At 32.8% G+C, this 19,343-nt stretch overlaps 2 protein-coding genes across 2 annotated transcripts; one reads left to right on the top strand and one right to left on the bottom strand.

Annotated features, from left to right (window-relative positions):
* The first annotated feature begins 7,860 nt into the window (after positions 1 to 7,860).
* Positions 7,861 to 9,345, top strand: LOC111393111 (uncharacterized mitochondrial protein AtMg00810-like). The gene is made up of 4 exons (XM_023018508.1): positions 7,861 to 7,936; positions 8,002 to 8,162; positions 8,247 to 9,143; positions 9,187 to 9,345. Exons 1-4 carry the CDS (start codon positions 7,861 to 7,863, stop codon positions 9,343 to 9,345), a joined length of 1,293 nt encoding a protein of 430 aa, XP_022874276.1.
* A 3,612-nt stretch (positions 9,346 to 12,957) lies between these two features.
* LOC111394103 (LOB domain-containing protein 12-like) lies at positions 12,958 to 13,880 on the bottom strand. Its single transcript, XM_023019887.1, has 2 exons — positions 13,657 to 13,880; positions 12,958 to 13,517 (listed from the first exon to the last, which is right to left on the bottom strand). Exons 1-2 carry the CDS (start codon positions 13,813 to 13,815, stop codon positions 13,101 to 13,103), a joined length of 576 nt encoding a protein of 191 aa, XP_022875655.1. The 5' UTR covers positions 13,816 to 13,880; the 3' UTR covers positions 12,958 to 13,100.
* Between the last annotated feature and the right edge of the window lie 5,463 nt (positions 13,881 to 19,343).

Genomic DNA, 19,343 nt, shown 5'->3' with positions numbered 1-19,343 from the left:
ACAAGAGTTTGCTTTGGATATGTTTGGAGTCTTTTTAGGCAAGTTAGTAGTATTTATAGTTCTTTTGTTGTTTACATTTGTAAAGAAAATTGTTGATTTGTTTAGTAGTTCAAAGACGCATGGTATCACTCATTTGTAGTTCCTTTAAAGAGAGAAAATTTGCCCAGCCTATAAAGAGAAAAGAATTAAAAAGAAAAAGAAATTCATAATATGAACAAAGCAAACTTAAAAAAAATATTATGTAATTAAAAAAAACAAATTAAAGTTACAAAAATGAAACAAAGAATATATTAATATTATTTAATTAAATTTGAAAAATACAATTTTATCGTAAAGAGAAAGGAGTTAAAAATAATTTTAAATCCAAAATAAAAAAAATTATAATATGAACAAAACAAATTTAATTAAAAAATAAGGAAAAAATACTCTCCATGGAGATTGACTTTCCTTTCAAAAGGAAAAGAGAGAAATTCACTTTTCAATGGATGGAAATTTATTTTATTTATTTATTTTTTAAAAAAATTTATAGATAATTTATTTTCTATTTAATTTTTTTAAATTCTTTTCTCATTGAACTTAATTTTTTTAATTACTGTTTTTCTCTCCTTCAATAGACCAATTTTTTTCCATTTAAAATTTATTCAATATAAATTTGATCAATGTAAAATTATTTCAATTTTTCTACTATGGAAATTATTGATTAATTTATTTTTTTAATTTTTTTGTTCATATTATAGATAAATTTTTTTCTATTTAAATTTTTTAAAATTCTTTTTTCTTTATGATTGAACTTAATTTTTTTTCAATTACTGCTTTTCTCTCCTTCAAAGGAGAAATTTTTTTTATTCAAAATTTTTCATTATAAATTTGTTTGATTTAGAATTATTTCAATTTTTTTCTACTGGTGAAAATTACTGCTTTTCTTTGCACAAAGCTAAACTGTTCATTGTTATCATTACTATATTGGATCATTCAATTTCAAAATTAATATCACAAATAGCTGATGTGATTCGGCTTGGGCGCCAAACGACCAAAGATTTGATGTATGTTGGAGGGAACCTAAGGACAAGATTCAAGCTTCGTTCGGGCCAACAAACCTGTATAAATGCATGGTCGAGTTATGGATTTCGATATGGTGGAGTCAATGAGCCAAAGTCCAGGATTTGTATTGAGGTTGAAGGCTGAAAAGCAATTGAATCAAGTTGTTGGAAGAAAATCGAGTTTGGAGCTAAGACCAAGTAATCATGCGACCGCATGGTTAAAACCACCATGCGGCTGCATGAGAGGATGCGGGGATTTCATGGGCAGCAGTCCATATGCCATGCGACCGCAGCCAAATACATGTCGCGGTCGCATAGGTGTTTTTCAGCCAGAAAATTTCCTTTTCGCGCGAGAAGATTTGTTTTGAGTCAATTTCTTATTTTTGGTAACTTTAATATTATTAGGACTCTAATTTTATGTTTTACAATATTTTAGGAGTTTATTCCTTTTTAAATTAGGTTTTATATTCTTTAGCATAAATCGGAGTTTTATTATTCATTGGAAGAAGACTTTTCACATATTGAAATTGAGAGGCAAGTTTGCTTTCTTGTTTGTTCTTCATGAACAATTTATCGAACTTATCGGGATGATTTCTCGTGGCGTTCACCAATCAAAGTGAGATTATCAAGTTGTGTAATCACGGGGTCAAGGTATTCATGTAATTGCTTTGGTTTCTTGATTCATTTAATTTTCGAATTGATCTTTAACTTATTCGGATTTTTAATTTATTAATTTTGTGATTAAAAGGTCTACATGTTATATTGGCTGTGTGGGTTGTTTAATCCATTATTTTGAGTCAAATTCTACAAACCTTTGTTGTTTGGAACTTTCCTGGGTTCGATTCAATATTTTGTGGGTTCGATTGCAACCTTGCTGATCGGGTCTGCATCAATAGCTTACCTCAAACGATTTTATAACTAATTGATTCGTTTCTTCTTTAAACACTAAACTCATATCAACATTAAGAACGCTAATATGACATTCAAAATAATCCTGTCCATACATTGCACGGGCGATGGACCAGTTTGGAGTAAAAAATTAAAAAACAATTGGACTCAAGGGCTGCAAATATTAAATTATACATTAAGTGGGCCCGATGCTAAGATTAAATATATATACACATGAAATAAAAAAAGAGGGAAGAACAATTGGAGTCAAACGTGGGCGACGATGACAACTGTGAAAGGAATTATAATTGGACAAAAGTCAACTAGGCTTGATATATATATGAGAAATTCCACTCGTACACTAGAGTGTACAGCCCCCTCACATGGGGGCTACAGTGATTAAGAAATCCGTGGTCTCCCTATCATGTGAGAGAATTGTAAACTAGAGTGTATACATGTAGCAAATCTTTATATGTACACACACGGAAAGTGGGGACAAGGGGAAAGAGGCACAAATACATACACACAGAAAAACGATGGAGAAGGGATATATGCGCACACACATGGAGAGAGAGACAGAGGTGGTAGCAGCTTTGGAAATTAGACAGAGACGGAATTATCTTTTTCATTGTTTATTTCCAACATTATGCTCAGCTAAATTACTTTGTACTAGGATTTTTGATGAATCTTATATTATGAACTTTTGACTTTTGCATTTTATTTATTTTTTACATTCAAGGCACATTTTCAATTATTGCATGATTGATATGGATTTATTTTTCTCTACAATTATATAGGCAATGGTTGTATGAGTTTTGTAGCTTGTTTTACCCTTGAAAAATGAAAAATAAGTTAGACATAATGTCAATTGTCATAAAGTCAGATAGGAGATAGAAATATATTGCTATGCTTTACGTGATCTTTAAGTATTCACAAATTCATTAATGCATTTTTACATGTTTGCATCTATCATATAAATATAGTTGGGTCACTTGTAAAAATAGGTTTAATTCTACTCGAGAAAAATTGTTAAACAAATTAGGAATATTGATCTTCATAATTGAACCGTATTGTCAATTTGAAAGTTTAGAGGTTAAAGAAGATTGATATAATTGGATTCGTGGTCCTAGTACGCTTTTTATTGTCATGTTTTTATAACACTTGCTAATTATAACATTGCATTTTATTTTAGTTGAATTAGGTTTTGCATTTGTAATTAGGTCATTTAATTTGTTAGAGGAAAATCACAACTTTCAATAGTTTCGGCTAAGGCTAAACTAATTTGAACTTAAACTAGTATAATCCTTGTGGGAATGATACTTTGACTCAAAAAAATCTATTTTATTACTTGTTAACGAACTGTGCACTTATGGTATTTTTGATCGTAGAATAATTTCATCAACAATCCTCAATTTTTAAGAGCCCTGAGTTAAACACATTTTCTAAGAAGATCTTTTAGGGATCTGGTAAAAATTATTGATGTGACAACCTCTAGCCCAAACAAATCAAGTCTTGTCAGCTCATCAATCAAGAGTGCCGACACAGACCATATGAAACTTCCCTTACCCAAATAATTAAGTGTAGCCTAGTACAAGCAGGTGATGGGACTTCTGCAATGAGACATCCCAGTAAGCCGGATGAAAACCACGTGCGCTGCCATCCAACAGTTACAACTTCAATTGTAACACTATAAATACTCTCTCTTGTACTATTCTAAAAATAATGCAATTCCAAATAACAAAAGATATGCAACTATTCTCTCTCTAATCTTGGCATCATATGCAAAGCTTGTTTTTACATATTCAAAAGACATTTCTCTCCAAAGGTTACGTTGTGATTGATTTGTTAAAAAAAAGAAAAGATAATAATCCATTCTCATGGTTGTAGCATGTGTTCAACAATAATAAAAGAAAACATACCTCCTATAGCTTATGATTGAGATTCCATGGATTCTTTAGGTTGCAAAAGATGAAGAAATCTTGCCATGGAGAGAACTCCTATAGCTTGTGATTGAGATTCCATGGATCCTTTAGGTTGCAAAAGATGAAGAAATCTTGCCATGGAGAGAACTACTCTCTACTCCCCCTTCAACCCTACAATTGATTTCCCCTTTCTTACTTAAGAGATAGAGAGGAGGAAGGGCCAACATATATATAGGATTTAATGAGCCAATTCTATATTGAGTGGAGCGAGAGTAGGGGCTTTCATGTGTGTTAATAAAAAGGTTCATCCCATTATGGGCTCAAACAATGATTAAATGAGATGCTAGTCCATAAATAAATACAACATGATCAACCTCGATTCCCAAACATTTTATTAGCTTGTGTCCCAATGAGAGATTTTCTTTACACATGGCAACGTGTAGACGAGAGTCAAGCCTAGGTTTCTCTTGACTTGTTTTTAATGGCCAATAGGTTCAACCTTGTAATGTCCGGTCCTATTCTGCATAGCATTGTCCTATTACTTAACTCGAGATGAATGACATGATTCTCATTTTAAATTATTTTATTTTTATTTTAGAATATTTAAATTGTATGTAAAAATAATATGAAAATAATAAATTTAATAAAATCGAGCTGAAAAAATATATATTTTAGCCCCTGTTTGGTAATCATTTTTTTAAAAAAAAATTTCTCGTATTCATTTTCAACCACATGTTTTCACAATAAAATATTTTTTCATGTAAACCAAATTTTTTTTCCCTAATTTTAAACTAGCATATTTTAAAAAAATATTATTTCAAAAACTCATCCTTTACAAAAAGTGTCTGTCAAATAGGGGTTTAGTTCTCATCCCACCTTGTTGTCACGTCCCTACATATAATGGCTGGTCCCGTGCTCAATAGATTTGGGTTTAATTTGGGTATTATTTTGAGAAAATTACACGCATCCAGGTTTTTTAAATACACAATTCAAAAATCTACTATCATGTTTATTTGTGCAAATGTCAGGTTTCCACCCCCAATTAAAACCCTATCCCATCCACCCAATTAAAACCTAAATTATTTTCTCTCTCATCTTTTCCTTTCCTTCCCGTCTTCTTTCTTTATATCCTCTCCCCACACATCGTTGTCGTTGCCAAGCACCGTCGCCGGAGCACCGCCTCGGAGCCAACTCTATTCTGCTCCGAATCCATTTTCATCTCTACCTCCTATCCTCTCTCGGTACTTCATCTACCTTTCATTTCTTCTTCAAATGGAGCTTCGCCTAGAGATCTGGCCGACAGCAGGTTCGATGTGCGCTGCTCTCAATTTAGCCACACACGACCCCGTAGAGGCAGCTCACGGCTGCTCGCCACTGGTGGAGCTTTAAGATCGGCGTCGATCGACGCTGCTGCAGTCGATGGTGATTGCCTCTACTCCAACGGTACTTCTCCCATGCCTCCACTTCTAACGATGCCTGAACTTCGACGCTATGCGATGGCATCTACTCCTTAGACATCCGATTCCAGTAATCCAAAAGGACTCTGATTTTTGTTGGTGTCGATGGTGGTGGTTTTGTAGTTGAAAATCTTTGTTGGTGGTTGAAAATGGTGGTGATTGTGGTTGTTTTACTAATGGCGTCGACGGCGCTGATGGTAGTAGGAGTGCTTGTGTTGGCAGTGGTGATTTGGGTGGTGGTGAGGTTGGGAGGAAATTGTATTGTTGTGTGTGTTCGGTGGTTGTTTCTAGCTGTGATTGTGTCCTGGTCGTGATGGTTTCTAGCAGTGGTCGTGTTGGCGATGGAGACGGTGGTTATGTTGTTGTGTTTGGTGGTGGCCGTCATGGTGGATTCTAGCTACGGTGGAGGTGGTGTACGACACAGTGGTAGTTTTTGTTGGTAGTTTGGTTGTGGTCGGCGTTTGTTGGTGGTTGTGGTTGTGTTGTTGATGATGATGGTGTCGGTGACGGGTGGGTATCTGTGACCAATTATTTGGTCCTCTGTGAGTGAGTGTTAATCTGTGACCTTGAAATTCATCATTTTGTGACTAAAAAAGTAATCTGTGACCATCAAATTAGAAAATACGTGACTTGCGATCTATAATTTTTTGGATGTGTGATCAATGACATAAAATGTGGCCCGTAATTTTTTGATCCGTGACCAAATTCTATGATCTATGACCTTGAAATAATTTGTGGCCTATCAAAATTTTGATTTGTGGCCTCGAAAAAATCTGTGGCCAATTAATTTGATCATATGTGACCGACGAATAAATCTGTGACCTATAATTGTATATTTGTGACCATTAATCGTGTAACTGTGACTTTATTATCATTATTTAATAAATATTCTTAATTAATTAGTTAAAACCTGAATTTTGCATTAATCAAACTTGTAACTTGAATTTTGAATTATGTATACTTAAAACCTAGTTTGTGTACTCTTTCCCATTATTTTTCTAATAGCACTGGGGCTGGTCCCTTGCTTTCTAGATTTGGGTTTAATTTGGATAGTAGGGCATTTTTTTTTTTGATATCTAGGTATCCACCTTACAGTGACTAATCCTGGAGTCTACACTTTGGCCCCTCAAGCTGCAGACAGGTTAAACCGTAGGTTGTGCCCCAAACTGACCAATGCTCAAGAGCCCCCCCAACTGATCTTCCAAAGTGTCAAGCAAGTCGTTTCTCATCTTTGCACATTGCCTTCCAGTAGAACTCCTGCCTTCCAGGAGAATATCTGCCTTCCAAGAGCCTTCCAGGAATCGAACTCACGACCTCTGATCTGCCAACCTTGAAGCGCCCTCATCTTTGCCAGTTGGGATGTGCCTTGGGAGCAGTGGGGCATTTTCTTTGGACCTAGAGTAGTTGCTCAGTGGGTTTTAATTTGTGTGGTCTATATGAGGAAATTAGACCCATACATGCTTATAAAATAGTTAAAAAATAAGGGTGTTTTAAAAATAACCATACAAATTCTGTACTACATAAACTAAAGCCTTCGTCTACTCTCTCTCTACCGTTTAACACTTTTACCCTAACCACCTACCATTCCCCCCTCCCCCACACACTCTTATGCACCACCATCACCATTTTCGAAAACAATAATGAAATTGAACAATATCATGTGGAGCAAACAGAACTAAAATTTGCCTTTTTAAAATTATATCCATATCACCACGACCTCTATTGTCCATTCTTTGTTTTGTTGCCATAACCTCCATCTCCTTCCTAATTTGGGGAATGTGGACCGACAACGGTGCTAGAGTTTAGATTGTTGATTCAAGGTTTGTATGTAAACCCAATTGTTGTTTTGTGCGCAAGTAGGGGTGTAGAAGTTGCTGGTGGTCAAACTTTTTGGTGTCTTATGGAGTATACTATCTATTGAGGATTCTCCAAAATCCTCTCCTAATTCTCGCAATCCTCTCCTTGACAGTAGCAGTTAATCCTTGATTGTAGAGATGTGATTGTTTTCCTTCCCCATTGGACAACTATACATGTATATAACCTCTATATAAATGGAATTCTATCTCCACCCAAAAGTGAGATGGTTTCACAAACATTCTCATGGTATCAAAGCCCTACTAGATTAACCTTTGATTTTTTTATTTTTTTTTACTTTCTTTCCATGGCAGAACTTTTCTCCTTCAATACAGTGGTTCACATGGTCACCATCGAGCTCTCTGCAAACAATTATTTACTCTGGAAGAGCCAACTTGTCCCACTCCTAGACTGCCAAGGTTATCTTGGCATCGTTGATGTTCCAGCTCCTAATGCTCAGTCCACAGCTCCATCCTCTCACCCAATGGTCACCCAAGCTAGAGCAGGCATTTTTTTACCACGATATCCAGCTTATCTCAACAAACATGTCTCTAGTCTTTTATCTGCACTCCTTACTTCCTCAGAGCCACAAGGTTTCAAGTCTGCTACCAAACAGCCTAATGGCTTGCGGCTATGGATGATGAAATTAAAGCTCTCCGCGGCAACCATACATGGGATCTTGTTCCCCGACCTCCCAAAATGAACATTGTAGGTTCCAAATGGGTCTTCCGCAACAAGTATCTGTCCGACAAATCCATTGATGATCTCAAAGCCCGTCTTGTTGCTAAAGGATATACTCAGCTTCCTAGCCTTGATTACATTAACACCTTTATCCAATAGTTAAGGCCTCCACGGTTCGTGTTGCGTTCTCTCTGGCTATCACCCATGGTTGGCCCCTCCGCCAACTTGATGTTAAAAATACTTTTCTTAATGGTACTTTGCAGAAACATGTTAACATGGAGCAGTTTCCTAGTTATGTTGATCCCCGCTTCCCTCATCATGTTTGCAAACTCAAGAAAGCTCTTTATGGCCTAAAACAGACCCCGCGCGCTTGGTTCTAGCAATTTAGTTGCTTTCTTTTAAAGCTTGGTTTTACTTGCAATCATGCTGATCCATCTGTGTTTGTTCTTCATCCCCAGCAGCACATCATTTATCATTTATTGTATGTTGATGACATCGTTCTCACTGGCAACAATGCATCTCTTTTGAATGGCTTCATTAGGCAACTTCATTCGGAATTTGCTACCAAGGATTTGGGTTCTCTAAGTTATTTCCTTGGCCTTGAAGTCACCTCCAGCTCTATTGGACTCTTTCTTAGCCAAACCAAGTATACACGGGACATTCTTGCTAGGGCTCAACTTCTTGACTGCAAACCAATGACTACTCCTATGGCTTTTGCTCAACGCCTTTCCTCCAATGGTCCCCCATTTGTAGATGTTATATTTTTCTGCTCTCTTGTTGGTGCCTTGCAATATTTGACCATCACTCGCCCAGACTTTGTGTACTTAGTCAACTCAGTCAGTCAATATTTGCATGCTCCCACTAATGACCATTTCCAAGCTGTGAAGCACATTCTTCAGTATGTCAAGGGTACTCTTCACTTTAGCTTAATGTTCACTGCCTCCTCTTTCGCCAAGATTATCGCCTACTCTGATGCCGACTGGGCTGGATGCCCTGATACTCAACGCTCTACTTCGGGCTACTCTATCTACCTTGGTGACAATCTTGTCTCTTGGAGTGCTAAGAAGCAGCCCACGGTATCTCGCTCTAGTTGTGAGTTAGAGTATCGTGCCCTTGCTCCCATCGCTACTGAGGTTTTATGGTTAGAACACCTTCTTCGCGATCTGTGTGTCTCTACTACAAATTGTCCCCTTTTTCTATGCGACAACAAAAGTGCTGTTTTCTTGAGCTCCAATCCAGTAACTCACAAGCGCTCCAAGCACATTGCTCTAGACTATCACTTTCTTCGAGAGCTCGTGGTTGTTAGTCATATTCGTACTCAACATGTCCTTTTCACACTTCAAGTTGCCGATGTCTTCACAAAGAGTGTTTCGAGGCCACTCTTCACCTTCTTTTGATCCAAGCTACGTGTGTGCTCTCATCCCATGCTTAGCTTGCGGAGTGGCAGTGGGTGTTAAGGATTCTCGAGAATCCTCTCCTAATTCTCAGCAATCCTTTCCTTGATTGTAGCAGTTAATCCTTGATTATAGAGATGTAATTATTTTCCTTCCCTATCATACATCTTTCCTTTTCATTGTACAGCTGTACATGTATTAACTTCTATAGAAATGGAATTCCATCTCCACCTAAAAGTGAGGTGGTTTCACAAACATTCTCACTATCATGTTGACATGTTCTACTCCTAATACCTCCTCCACTCTACTAGGAGTCATTTTCCTTGATCAAGAATTTTTAAGTGAATAACTTCACTTAACCTTTACTACTTTGGAGCCCTATGACTAACATGCCAACTCAATCATTCACCGATAAGGATGACTTACTATGATGAAACTTGTTAAATACGATATTATAATCTTGAATTTATAGTTTCTTTACAATTAATAATCTGATATTATGCAATTATTTCTATTTCTTTTTAATCAAACAAATGATTAAAAAAAGGTATATAATAAAATATAAATATTTCTCCTCAGAAATTAAGGAAGTCATCTATAGAAGTCAGTTCGTGTAGCTTCCCCATATTGAAATTAAGGTGCATAACGACATTATAATAAAGAATAAGCTCGCTAATAACTATATTAAATTAAACATGAAAGGAAGATTCAGTCAAAGATTCAGTCAATCTAATTCCTCATTACAAAGCAATTTTCCTTAACTCCTTAAAACTTAATGACTTTAAGGCATGTAAAAGTTTATTTTTTGCTGGTTTCCCTTTTAGGGCTCGAGGTAAATCAGTTCAAATTTCAGCTTCAACATTGGAGACAATGTTAGGAATTTTGAGTTGAAAGCCTCTGTTTGGCTCATTGTTTTTTAGGTGTTTTTTAGTCAAAGAATACATTTGATCAAATAACTTTTTATTCACTTATTTCATAGAATTCACAAAAATATTTACTTATTTGGCATTCGTTTATCCATATTTATAAACACCTTGTCAGACATAACTTAATTGTATAATTCGAGTCATTACAGCTAAATAGATAATTAGTGACTCTCATTGGCTTCCCACATGAAAGGGGGTGAACGAAATTACACTCTGATATCTAAATAACTATTCGAATTTATATTCAAAATTGAATAATTCGAGTCGAAGACATAACTACCTGGGGAAATTGATCAGGAATGTAAAAGTTTCTCATGTATGTTAAAGTCTAGTGAGAATCTAGCTTATCCCTTTACTAAGCTTCTATCAAAAAACTTTTTAAGACAAGACTACATTAGAAAATTAATCAAGATTGAAATAATTTCTTTCACATACGCAAAACCTAGGAAGAATCTAGCTTATCTATTTACTAAATCTTTTTCAAAGAATTAATCAAGACATGAATATATGAGGAAATTAATCAAAAGTAGAATAATTTCTTTCACATATACATATGTAAAGTCTAGCGAGAATCTAGCTTATCAATTCACTAAACTTTTTTCAAAAGAATGCAGGATAAACATCAAGAAGGATGGAGCGAAAACTCCTTGTCTAAAAAATTCGCCAATGATGACAACCCTTTCTAACATTACTAAATCAGTAATTTTAGTTTCAAAGGGTATAAACAACTAAGCAAATCATTCAATAAGTGGACAGTTGAGCATTACATCAAAAATTTGTCCTACCACAAATAACTAGTGCGAGTTGTTACATATAGTTAAATTTTATAAACTTTTAACAAGGCCCAATATATAAGTTACAAATATTTCAAAATGTAATTAAAATACTTGAAGAAATTCACTTATAAGTTGAAGTACTGGTGCCGCTTCAACTGAAAGTTGGAATTTCACTTTTGAAAGCTCACAAATTAGGATGAGTACAAGGTCATACAATGCAATAAATGAATGTTGTAGAACAAGAAAAATACCATAGTATTTGGGTTTGTTGTATCACCAATATTGTCACAAGGGATGACTGATTCAAATATGGTAAGGCTACTTGAAACTTTAGCAATTATGTCGTGAAACTTGCACTAAGGTTTAATGTTCAAATCAAAATGTATCATTACTATATTCATGAGCACTGTTTGTTTTTGAAAGGCTTTGTTTGAACAAAATGGGGCATTGTTAGAAAATTTGTTCAAATAGTAAAAGAAGAAGTTTAACGTTAAAAGACCAAAACAAACTTAAGTGAAAAATTGGGAGTTGGAAATAATTTTGGAGGGACTAACTTATATATTTGAAATAAAGTTGTAGTCTTGAATTGTAGATGCTTTCAGCCGCAGAGTGAGAAAAAATCTTTTTCCATCCTAAATTCAAAATTTTCAGAAATTTCATTTGAAGTTTTTAATTTTTTTCCCTGAAAATTTCACTTCATTGCTTCGTGCAAATTCTTACCAGCTGGTCATATTCGACAAAGCTATCTATCGAAAATTTCGAAAGCACTTTGAGAGGGGACAAATATCGCTTTATAGAAAGCGCATCTCTTACATATTTCGAGCCACAAGTTCTGGTGTTTTAAACTTGGTCTGTATTTTAGTTTCTCCCTTTTCTTTCTTCTTCTTCGGTTGGGATTCTTGCCTTAAATATTTGGGAAGATTCCATGACCCCTACCTTAACCGCCATGCTTGTTATGCCTTTTAAGGTGAAAAACATTAAAGATAAAATCTCACATCAAATAAAAATGAAAATATAGACTAATTTATAAAGAGTTGGACTACTCTTTTTAACAAGGTTGACATTTTAATATGAAACTCAAATCTTAACATAATATAAGAATTCATTAAGCTTAAACGAATAATTTGATTCAATTAAAACTAAAAAAATGAGCTTATGAATTTCAAAATTGGTTTGTTTAAACGAGTTACCATCTTGCGATAGCATATTAAGGGATAAAATCCCACATTGAATAAAGATGAACACATCGACCAATTCATAAAAAATTGGACTATTATTCTTAATAAGATTGATTTTTGAAGATAGAACTCCAAATCTTAACACAAACAAGGTTCGGACCCATTCACTTTTACTTAGTAATTCAGAGGCTTGATGGCTTGCGAACAACGTTAGATGGTCCCCTTGTAGATGGTATATGAGCGAAACTGTGGACACTTCACTAAGCTGTTTGGCTAAGAAGCTCCTCCTATTTGTATATTGTAATATCCACTTATGCCCCTGTTTGATGCCCATTACTTGAAAATGAAAATGGGGGAAATAGTATTTTTTAGAAAAATGAGTGGTTGAAAAAGAAGGAAAAGTTTTCGATTTACGCATAATATTATTTTATGGAAGATTGTGTGGTTGAAAATAGGAAAAAGAAAAATGAAATATAATGTAATTTAATTTAATGGGATCAAACAGTGGCTATATATATAGTTGACTTATTATCGAAATTCGAATAATTTTCTAAAATGCTGAAGACCAGGAAAATTCAAAGTTATCATGATTCAAATTTCTGACATCATTAATGTGAAAACGTTTAATCACCGACACGTACGACTTAGTTTATGGAAATTACTTGTTAATTAATATTCAAGAGAAATGAATATATAATGTTAAACTTTTTCCTCATTCTTACTCCAAGTCTTTCACATGCTGAAGCTGCCCCCTGTCTGTGATTGACAAATAGTTTCAGAAAATATAAAGGCGAAAAGACAAAGCACACGCTAAGAGAAGGAAAAAGTGGAGCAAAAATATAATACAGAGTCAAGAAACCATCGACGAATTAAGCAAAAAGACTAAAAGAATATATACATGAGCAACATTTCTAGGACGGTCTACATTGAACAAGATTATAAAAGTGAAATCATGTCGATGTTTTGGTTTAATAGTATTAAGTACTACATTCCAAACATGTAAGTTGGGCTCCTCTTGGGGACGAACTGATCCCCGGAGGGATCAACAGCACAGAGAGACTCGATTTTCACCGAGTCTTGCACCATAGAACTGCTAGAAGAAGAAGAAGAAGCAAAGCTGAGATATTGTTGTAGGTTATGATCCAAGTTATTACTGCCAAAAAGAAGGCAGTTTTCATCAGCTGGTTCAACCATTTGAGGCTGCAAATTAGTAGGTTCTTGTTGCATCTGAATGCACAAAATCTCTGCTTGAGCCACAGCCAATTGCATTTGTAGTTGGGCCACTTGATTCTGCAAATAAGAGATTGCTCCAACGCACCCGTAGACAGGATCTCTCATTCTCGAGTTTGCTTCGTACACTAAACTGCTTACTGCATCTGCTCTTTGATGTACAGGAAGCTCCTGCAAAAAAATTTCAGGAAAAAAAAATGAGAAAATGTCATTCTTTTTTCTATTTAGGGTTTAATACTCATCAGCCACAGATTTTGAAATCTCTGATGCCCTTTTTCACGTATTGAAAGGAAGTTGAAAATCAACAAACCTGTAACATCTTGCTGATATTGCTAGCACCAAAAACCTTGTGAACAATGGCAAACTTGTGAGGGTCATCAGGGGGGAAATAAGGGGCGAACACGCAGTCTTTGGTGCAGCGTCGTCTCAGCAGTTTGCAGGAAGCACAGGGTGAGCTACCTGATCCCATTTGGTGTGTCAAAAGTAATTAAGATTGACGGCAAATTTGAAAAACTTTATAGAGAGAGATAAAGAGACAAGGAGATAGAAAAGATGTTAGTTTGAAAAAGAATGAGGTAAGGAAACCTATTTATAGTCCAACATGGAGGTGGAGATGCACAATAAAATGGATTATTATATAATGTGAAACTTTTGTTCAACCTAATTAAATTTACTCATACTTGGTACGATGTACTTAACATGACGACGAACAAAAATGTAACATAACTAATAATTATGTCTCGTAACCTAACCAATATACTATTTAAACATTTCATTATCGCGTTTATTTTGAAAATAATAAATTACTTATTTTGATAATAAGATAAAAGTTACTTAAAAAAAAGTAATTTTTCCATTTTAAAAAAAAAGAATATATATATATATATATATATATATATATTTAAAAAAAAAAGCTTGGCAAACACAGCTAAATTAATTGATTATTTAGGCCGCTTGAAAAGATTACCATCTCATGCATCAAGGGCTACATTAGTCTAACTTCTAAATTGAAGATTTATAAATCAAGGGTGAGTGATTGACCACCGTCACTACGTGTGATAGGTTGGCTTTTCAAGCAATGAATTTTTTAATTTTCCACGTTGTTCTTTGACTCTAATGTCTACTACAAACTTCTTTAAAAAAAAAATAGAAAAAGAAAAAGAAAAAGGGCAATTGGGAATCCCACATATATAGTATTTGTTTAAAGATTAGAAAGACAGGAGCAATTAATTGATGGTAACAACTAGGAGAAGGCATAGCTAGGGTTTTAGCAAAGACACTATACCCTAAGCAAGGTCAAGATGGGTTCGACGTGAATGTTTGTTTCTTGAACATTCACATGGACATCAATTTTCTACACATTAAGAATCCAACATTAAGGACTCCAAAAACTATTGTCCCTATAATTATAATAACTTCATGATAAGAAGATTTTTTCCCTTTCTTGTAACATCTTATGATCACCCTCAACATTGAATAATTTATATAGTTTGATTCTAAATCGCCTCGTTCGTGTAAAAAAAATTCGATTGGGAATTCGTAGTTTCAATGGGAAGATATTTAAAGTTTGATATGCTTCATTAAAATACTTTCTAGTATTTGTATATGTACATGAATTTAAGGTATGATAATTTCATAAAAATGTTTTCCATTGATGTATTTATTAAATTTACTAAGTCATTTCTTTGTTAGAAGTTATAAGTTTCTTAATATTTTGTGTCATGAGCAAAAACTATACTCATTAAATGCATTTTATTGAATTTAATTTCAATATTCTCTCCTAAAATACTAACAATAATAGACAAAATAACTACCCACCAAGAAATTAATGGGATCCCACATGAATCCAGTTATCACATGCAAATAAGTTAGCAGTAATTACTTTAATTTCACGTTTTCTACATATTACATGTCATGAGTACTATATAAGTTTGGTCTGCTTAAAAGCATGTTTTCCTCACTTTTTTAGTTGTAAGTACTTGTACGTGATAAGTCGTTTACTGCTTAACTAAGGATCCATTCGGTAAAACTTTTGAAAGTTAAAAACTGTTTCGATAATTAAGAAAATGTTTTTAACCTGTTTTGGCTCAATGTGCTTTTTATAACATCTTCTATAAGAAGTAGAAAAAAAAAGAGCAAAAGCTCATACCCTAAATATTTAAAAAGATTCTTTTATGCAGACGAAACATGCCCGAGAAGTCGAATTAAACAGGGTGATTCAAGTAGTCATAAGTTTGTTGAAAATAAGAATTAATTTGACATTGAAGTAAACACTATGCATATTAGATTGCAAAATTTAAAAATTAAACAATTACACATGATGAGCTAGTGGTTTGTATCACGAGGGTTTCTGAATTGATACTCCTAAATTATAAGAAATTGTAGAACCCTAAGATCGATTCCCTTTGCTCTTGCATTTAATGCTTCTCACATGATTCCAAGCTTCTAATCTACTATTCCAAGAAAAACAGAACAGGGTCACAATTGTATATTGCATCCCACCATAATATATATATTTTTCTGTCAATAATTTTAATTACACATAATTAGACTCATTTAGTAGGAGTTTTAAAAAGTTAAAAGCTGATTATGAGATTATTAGAACGTAGATTTTTTAAACATGAAATACTTTCTATTTTAAGAGTATCTTCAAAAAGCTCTCTATTTATAAAATGTATCTTATGCATGATACAGAGAATCTTTAAATTTATAGAGTAATTTTTTTTATACACTCCAACAAACTGTCTACTTTGATTCTTTATTTTATTTTTTCCAATAAACATTTAATAATTTCTCCACATATTTTATTGAAGTGTAAGACCAATCAATTCAAATATAATTTGAAAATTTTAAATTATAGAGTATTGAAATTTGTAATGTATTAAATGTAATCGTTGTACATTAAGAATAGATAGTGAGTTTGACTCTTTAAATTTGGAGAGCCAAACACACTCTCTATTTTAAAATTTTAAAATAAAGTCTCTTTGAGCTCATTTTAAATATTAACTCTCTAAAATATAGAGTATTTTGTGTTTAAATATTCTCTTAGAGATATTCTAAGTAGTTAATTTTTAAAATCACGCTCTATAAGACTCTTTCAATGAACATTTTAATATATAAAGGGGCTCACTTTCTATAATTAAATGCATTCAAAATGTTTCAATTTTCAATACAGAAAATTATAAAATAATATAAAGAAAAGTTAGTTAAACTAAAATATAGGAAAAAATAATAAATATTTTTTTGGAGTAGTAAAATTAAGTGTTGAACATAAAGAGTTTGTTGGAGTATTTCAAAATTTTAATTTTCTAAATTTATAGACGCTCTCCATATGGTAGAATATGTTCTTTAAAAATAGAGAGGTTGTTCGTGATGCTCTGAGAATCTATTTTTGAATATGTGTAGATATCTTTCCAATAGTACTTTATCTCGTTAGAATATCTTTTGGAGAAAAATTGATATAACATAATGTTATCATGAAGTTCTTTTACAAGGGGTAAGAGTTAAAGTAAAAGTCGTATCAAAGAGACTTATTAATACATTAGGTTGAACAAGCCCAGTTCGCAATATTCAATGTTCTTGCTTGATCATTTTTAGCTCAATGGATATAGACACGATATAACAGACTATGGTCGTCTATATCTCTTCTTCTTAATAGTCGAGTACATGAAAATATAAGGCACATAAGATTAATAAAAATGGGACTCTTATTTTGGGTGTAAAATTCAAGTTTGGAGGCCCAATGTCCTTAGGAAGAAGTGTACAGACAGGATGAGAACCTTGTAAAGATAGTTTATTGTGTGTTGAAAAGCGTTTCTTACGTTAAATGAATAAATTAAAGTAATGGGGAAAAAACAGACATCTTCACCGTCTTAGAGAAAATAAAAAACGTGCGAGGCCCAATGCGTTACATTAAATGCTCTTAGTGATATGGAAGATTCCATTTTTGGGATGTGGATGTTTTTCAAACTCTAAAAACGGTGGTGGAGAAAATAAGCCATCTTTGACGATATTCTATTTTACTTTTAGAAAATTAAGCCCCGTTTGCCCCCCATTATGTGATAATGAAAATTAGCGGAATAGAGTTTTTTTTTTTTTTGAAAAATAAGTTATTGAAAAAGAAGGAAAAGTTTTCAATTTACGTGTAATATTATTTTATGAAAGATTGTGTGATTGAAAATACGAAAGAGAAAAATGAAATATAATTGAATGAAAATTAATGAGGGTTGAACATGGCAAGTTCTAATAGATTTATTATTTTAACTTTTTAAAAGCATTTTAAAGATAACTTTTTTTTTCCTGATAGCATTTTAATCATAATAGAGAACTTCAATAAATTTAAAAATAAAATTATTATTAGGCTCTTCTTTTCATTTTTTCAAGAAATACTTACTTATCTATTCTCATCTTATATTTAATTTTTTTAATATGTGAATGGTCAATCAGTTCAAATATAATCTAAATAATTTAAAACTATATTATTGAGAAGTGGCTTATGTTAAAGTTAAAATAGAGTATCTAAAACTTATTTTTAAGTATTAATTCTATCTCCAAGAAACTATTTTTAAAGGGAGTCTTGATTATAATAGAAGAAAATTTTAAATTTAGAGTTTTACATACTCCAATAAACTCTTTATTCTATACTCTTTGTTTTTCTTTTTTCAACTATCCTTTTATTATTTTTTCCTTCATTTTTCAATTAATATAAATATTTTTTTAGATGTCAATAAATAAAATATTTAATATAATATGAATAATTAAAATAGTGATAACTAAAACTAGTAATTTCATTATATGCAATCTTGATAATATAAAAATAGAGAATGACTTGGCTCTTCAAATAAGAGTCAAACTTTCAAGGTTCCATTTTTCAAAAGAAAGAGCATCTTACTTAAAAAAAAAAAAAAAAAAAAGGGTTCTCTCAAGAATTCCTTAATTTAATTTAATAAATTACAATTTTCAATGTTCTACTTATTGAACAACCCAAACTATATTTGGCCTCCATTTTTTTCCAAATTTTAATATTTTGGAATAGTTTTTTTTTTTTTTTTTTTAAGAATGTATGGTTGGAAAAGAATGAAAAAATTTCGATTTACGTGTAATATTATTTTATGAAAGATTGTGTGGTTGAAAATAAGAGAGGAAAAAAATGAAAGAGAATGGAGGCCAAATAGGGACACACACACACACACACACACACACACACACATATATAGAGAGAGAGAGAGAGAGAGAGGGTGTTATAAAAAAAAATAAAGAACTAAAAATAGCGAGTTTGTTGAAATGTGTCAAAATTTCTTCTCTTTAAATTTTAAAAGACTCTCTATTATGCACAAGATGCTTTTTAAATTTAAAAAGCCTTTTGGAGCTCTCTAATTATAAAAAGTATATTATAGATGAGAAAATCTTTAAATTTAGGAAATAAAATTTTTTATATACTCAATCAATGCTCTCTATTTTTGCTCTTCATTTATTTCTTTTATTAATTTCTTCTAAGAAAATATTTATTAATTTCTTCTCATCTATTATTTTACATATTTTTTTAAATGTCAATGTTCAATAAATTCAAAATGTGATTTGACTGATTTAAGAAGCAAAAGCAAAATATTAAAATTGGTAACTTATTAAATACATTCATTATAAAGAAAGAATAGAAAGTGAGGGGTCTCTCCAAATTTGGAGACTCAAAATCATTCTTTATTTTAAAAAGTTAAAATACAAAGTATTAGCTCTTTGAAAATAGAAAATTATTGTATTTAAAGAGTTTCTTAGAAATATTCTTAAAGCATTTCCAAAACAGGGACAGAGCCATATATAGTTGAGTGCAGGCTCTACTTTGAGAGAAAAATTCCTTTTTTGCTAAAATTCAGCTTTGGGACAAAGCAGCTTCCTCCATGTAAGAAAAGTTGGTGGGAGAAATAATGGTTGGGAGAAAAATTTGTGCCCGCACTGAAAAAAATTTCTGGTTCTACCCCTACTCCAAAAGACCCCATTTAT

The sequence above is a fragment of the Olea europaea genome, chromosome 4 (assembly GCF_002742605.1).
Source record: "Olea europaea var. sylvestris chromosome 4, O_europaea_v1, whole genome shotgun sequence".
NCBI lineage: Eukaryota > Viridiplantae > Streptophyta > Magnoliopsida > Lamiales > Oleaceae > Olea > Olea europaea.
This window is presented reverse-complemented; position numbering and strand designations above follow the sequence as displayed.

Bases quoted from the DNA above. Each gene is read 5' to 3' on its own strand.
- LOC111393111 (XM_023018508.1), top strand. From the start codon at position 7,861: ATGAACATTGTAGGTTCCAAATGGGTCTTCCGCAACAAGTATCTGTCC. The intron at 7,937-8,001 runs GTCTTGTTGCTA...TTTATCCAATAG, and splicing joins CATTGATGATCTCAAAGCCC to TTAAGGCCTCCACGGTTCGT. The intron at 8,163-8,246 runs GTTTGCAAACTC...TTTCTTTTAAAG, and splicing joins ATCCCCGCTTCCCTCATCAT to CTTGGTTTTACTTGCAATCA.
- LOC111394103 (XM_023019887.1), bottom strand. From the start codon at position 13,815: ATGGGATCAGGTAGCTCACCCTGTGCTTCCTGCAAACTGCTGAGACGA. The intron at 13,518-13,656 runs GTTTGTTGATTT...ATTTTTTTGCAG, and splicing joins ATATCAGCAAGATGTTACAG to GAGCTTCCTGTACATCAAAG.